The sequence below is a fragment of the Sinocyclocheilus rhinocerous genome, unplaced genomic scaffold, assembly GCF_001515625.1.
Source record: "Sinocyclocheilus rhinocerous isolate Xijiao unplaced genomic scaffold, SAMN03320098_v1.1 scaffold520, whole genome shotgun sequence".
NCBI classification, from domain to species: Eukaryota; Metazoa; Chordata; class Actinopteri; order Cypriniformes; family Cyprinidae; genus Sinocyclocheilus; species Sinocyclocheilus rhinocerous.
Window position 1 is genome coordinate 81,474 of NW_015666539.1, and position 4,447 is coordinate 85,920.

A 4,447-nucleotide genomic window follows, 5' to 3' on the forward strand; every position below is an offset into this window, starting at 1 on the left:
TGATGAACGAGTGACTCGAAAAACCCGAAAACTCGAGTTGAACTAATCAATTCTCTTTCCGGCTCAGACTGCATTGGTTAAAGCGTATAGGGCTGTCACGTGATGAACGATCTACTCGAAAAACCCGAAGACTCGAGAGATGAACTAATCAATTCTCTTTCCGGCTCAGACTGCATTGGTTAAAGCTTATGGGGCTGTCACGTGATGAACGAATGACTCGGCAAAACCCGAAGACTCGAACCATGTGAACTACTTGACTAATTCCAGTACAGAACCTATAGGATGTTGCGCATGCGCGACTGAACGAATCACTCCCCAAGACGACTCGTTCTTCCCAAGTCACATTAAAGATTCGTTCAAAATGAACAAATCGTTCAAGAACGACCCAACACTAATCAGAAGCCTGAAAAAGTTTCCAGTAGGCAGAGATAACAGCGCAGCGCAGGCCTTACTCTTATGATAAATTGCTTACAATGTCCCTTATTTCTACATCTGCTAAGTGAATAGATTTCTGAACATGAATTGTGTATATGTAATTGCAAGTATAAAGGTATTTAGTGAATCAGAATTCTGGAGTTAGAGCAGATGATGTTATCTGCAGGGCTGAACAGTGGTTTAAAGAGTGATGGGCTGGGTTGGGTAAGAGTAATTGACTGAGTTTGGGTTTGTGTGAAGTATTAAAATGACTATCTTCTTCAAACTGACTCAGAATTGACAATCACAACAATAGAATTTTGCTCCAAGAAATACAGTTTTTAATGGCCTGTAAGGTGTACAAAGAAGGTGGACTGTCAAGAGTTTTAGACTTATGTTTTGCTGCTGGTGAACCATCAGTCTTCAATCTGTGAAACATGTTGACAGACAAACAAATTACTTCTGAGACAAATTGCTTATTAGCATGAGTTTGTTGGTTTTTGACATTGTGTCTCCATTGTTGGGCATTAGTATGATGTTTATTTCCTCACTAGGACATTTGGGTGGTCTTGCATGTTTGCATGTAGACAGTTTGGTATACTAGTTTATAGACCTTAGTCAGGATAGCGCCATATTTGATTTTTGACAGGAGTGAAAATGAGGTTGTGTAGTATAGGAGAACGGTGTGTTCAGTGGTTTGTGCTGTTTAACAACATACCGCTTGTTCAGCTGACGAAACATCTTTCTTAAAACTTTCAGTAGACATAAACTCCATAGAACAGTTTTGAAACTTGAAATTACATGATCTACACCCTTTATTCAATGTGTGCCATTGTGAAGACTGTAAATTTATCCCTCATAGCACTGTTTTCATCTGTGTTAAATTAAGTATGTCATCTAACCTGACTAAGGTTTATAGTGTAGTTCTTGGTACATGTTCTGTTATATAAATTATATATAATAAAAATCAGTTGTACTAATTTAAAGGGGTCATATGATGCTGCTAAAAAGAACATTATTTTGTGTATTTGGTGTAATGAAATGTGTTTATGCGGTTTAAAGTTAAAAAACCACTATTTTCCACATACTGTACATTGGCCTTTCACACAGAACTTGTTTGAAGCTGCACTGAAACTGCAGTTTGGACCTTCAGCCTTTTGGTAACTGTTGAAGTCTACTATATGGACAAAAACACTGGGATGTTTTCCTCAAAAACCTTAATTTCTTTTCGACTGAAGAAAGAAAGACATGAACATCTTGGATGACAAGGGGGGAGTAAATTATCAGGAAATTTTAATTTGAAAGTGAACTACTCCTTTAACTTGAGTGCCGTGTTTTTAAACGACACAAGACATACAAGCACAATGCTCAGAGATGTCCCTCTAGCACATTTAAATAGAAAAACAATGAAAAAGTAAGTGTAGTGGAATGGAAAACTGCATTCTGTGTGAATGGCCACTAAAGCAGCACCTGAGCAGACTTGAGCATTCCAACTTTGATTATTAACTGCTTCTGTGTAAACGGTTTCAGATTTGAATTTTTTTTTTTCTTCATTGAAAATCCAGATGCCTTCAAGTTTTGACTGCAGGGTGAATTTCAGATTTTACTATATGTTTCTATTTATTCATTCCTTCCATATTCACATGTAAGACTGTAGAGTATATTAATTGTGAGACATTCGCATTGGTTGTGTTTATTTTGTCTGTTCATCCAGATGAATTCAAATGTGCTTCTTCACTTGTATCTTAAGCTACAGCATTTATTGTCAAATGTGATGTCAGCCGCCACAGTGGCTAGTAGACGAGACGCATTACTTGCCACTGTGCAAAAAATATCTGCATTTAATTGGTATTCATTTCTCACCCCTTTTGAGCAGTGGTAGAGGAAGTTTAACATGTAACACATTGTGGATTTGGTTTCAGTTCAATAGAGGATTCATATTACTTTGTGCCAGTACTGTCTCCCTGTGGAAAACACACACAGGGTTGAGATGGCCTGCTGTTTAGTCTGCGAACACATGCTTGTACACACACACACACACAAACACTGAAGAGTTTAATGTGAGCATCTCTGGGGTGAGTTACTTGAGCCGGGCAGGGATGGCTATGCCTGTTATATAAACCTTTTCCATTCATTGCTAAATATTTTGTGAGGTTGAATACCTCTATTTAAATTCTATAACTGCTGCCCTGTTTTAAAATACACAATGCTTTATTTGGAATTTCAGACATGAGAGATGGATTTAAATATATTTTTGACTTCATAAAGAAGAGAAGAGTATTTGTGATCTTTTTCTTATTGGGATTTTCGTGTATAACGGGAAAGTCTTGCCCCAGTTTCATAAGCATTCATAAAGTGGTTCATTATATGAAACCTAACCAGCAATCAAGTTCCTTTTCCTGTCTGGACTGTGAAAGGGTTGAATCTGGATTGATTCATCTCTTTTATATGTGTGAATGTGGTTTAGCTCGAGGTTCTTTTTTTTAATCTAATGTATTGACATTCATACATTAAGTGTGTCTCTCCAGTGTCTGCATTTTTGTTGCGGCGACTATATGTGTGAATCAACTGAGTGAATGAGTCCGCAGTAGTTCTCTCACTGTGGGATAAGATTATTTTTTGTAAATGTAAATTTCCCTTTATATTTACTTAATCCTGATCTTAAATGCTCTTTGTTGTAGGTGTTTGTGTAGCAGAGCAAACACATCTGAGCACACTTTGTGTTGATACTCGTGTTACAGTTCTAAAGTATTCATACACTTCCTGAAAAACCAGTGAGACCAGACCAAAAGCACCAAGACAAGCACACATCCCAAGCTGTGTTTGTCTGTTCTTTTTTTTCAGAAAAAGCTGAAAGCTGAAGCGAAGGCGGCGATTGGCCAGCTGCAGGTCCGCACACTGAGACAAGGGGATCAGGTACATCAGAACTTTTAGTGTGTGCACATGTAAATACAGACGAATTAACTTCTTTTGATATTTGTGTGTTCTGATTGGCTTTGTGCTTTGTTTATATATATATATATATATATATATATATATTAGGGCTGGGTAAAAAATATCAATTTCTCGATTTTATCGATTCTCATATTTATGAAACGATATCGATTCATAAATCCCAAGAATCGATTAGTCTAGCCTGTCAGATAATGAATGGAACATTGTAGCGCGCCTCCCATCCAATAAATTGCAATAAGCTTTGTGATTTGTTAGTTTTGATATGAAACAATGTCTCGGATTTCAAATTCTGTCCATTTTATTACAATATTCAAATATTAAATGCCGTTCAGATCGCTGTGAACTGATCATCTCCTCTGCTTTAAAAGCAGTTACAGCATGAAATAAACATGAATGAACATCCGAAGCTATGTTAAAATAAAGAGCGCAACTTACCGAAATCCGTATCCTGTCTCGATACGACAGGATTAATCCATTTAATCGCTCAATCACTGTTTCAACCGCGGAAAGACGACAATAGCTTGTAAACAATATGTCACGTAACGTCACATTTATCACAGAAAAACATATTAGTGACCATTAACTCATTAGTCAGCTAGAAAAATGAACTCTAGAAAGTAGCATTTTTGCTTAATATGCACCATATAACATATTCATGATCATTTTTACTGTTCTTCAATGTTTAATTTATGTTAGAAAAAATTCAAGTTTTTGTGACAACAACCATTTAAAGGTCACATATTTTACACCTTTCTGGAGTTTTATTTTATGTTTTGATGTCCTTAAGTATATATATTTGCGGTATAAGTACCAAAAACCATCTCAATATATTTCAGCCTCAAATTAGACATTTGATCGCATATCTGCTGCCACTGCCGGACAAAAATACCGACGACAGCTGTGGTTAAACGCGATAAAACGAGCGGACTAGTCAGAAACGATCGTCAAAAATGCTTGCGTTTGCAGTGCACACTTCTTATCAGAAAAGGTTCAATAAAGTATTGTCTTTTGTTGTTAATGGGCGCGTCTACAGATTTCTTGTCATATGTCTATGTTTCTTGCATCTCACGACTATGTC

The 4,447-nt window shown here is 36.7% G+C and overlaps 1 protein-coding gene across 1 annotated transcript in view; it reads left to right on the forward strand.

Annotated features, from left to right (window-relative positions):
• rnf128a (ring finger protein 128a) overlaps nt 1-4,447 on the forward strand; it is an 18,841-nt gene that overhangs the window by 6,522 nt on the left and 7,872 nt on the right. Inside the window, exon 3 of the mRNA XM_016544007.1 lies at nt 3,259-3,330. Within this exon, the coding sequence (XP_016399493.1) occupies nt 3,259-3,330 (72 nt within the window). The remainder of the gene's footprint in view (nt 1-3,258; nt 3,331-4,447) is intronic.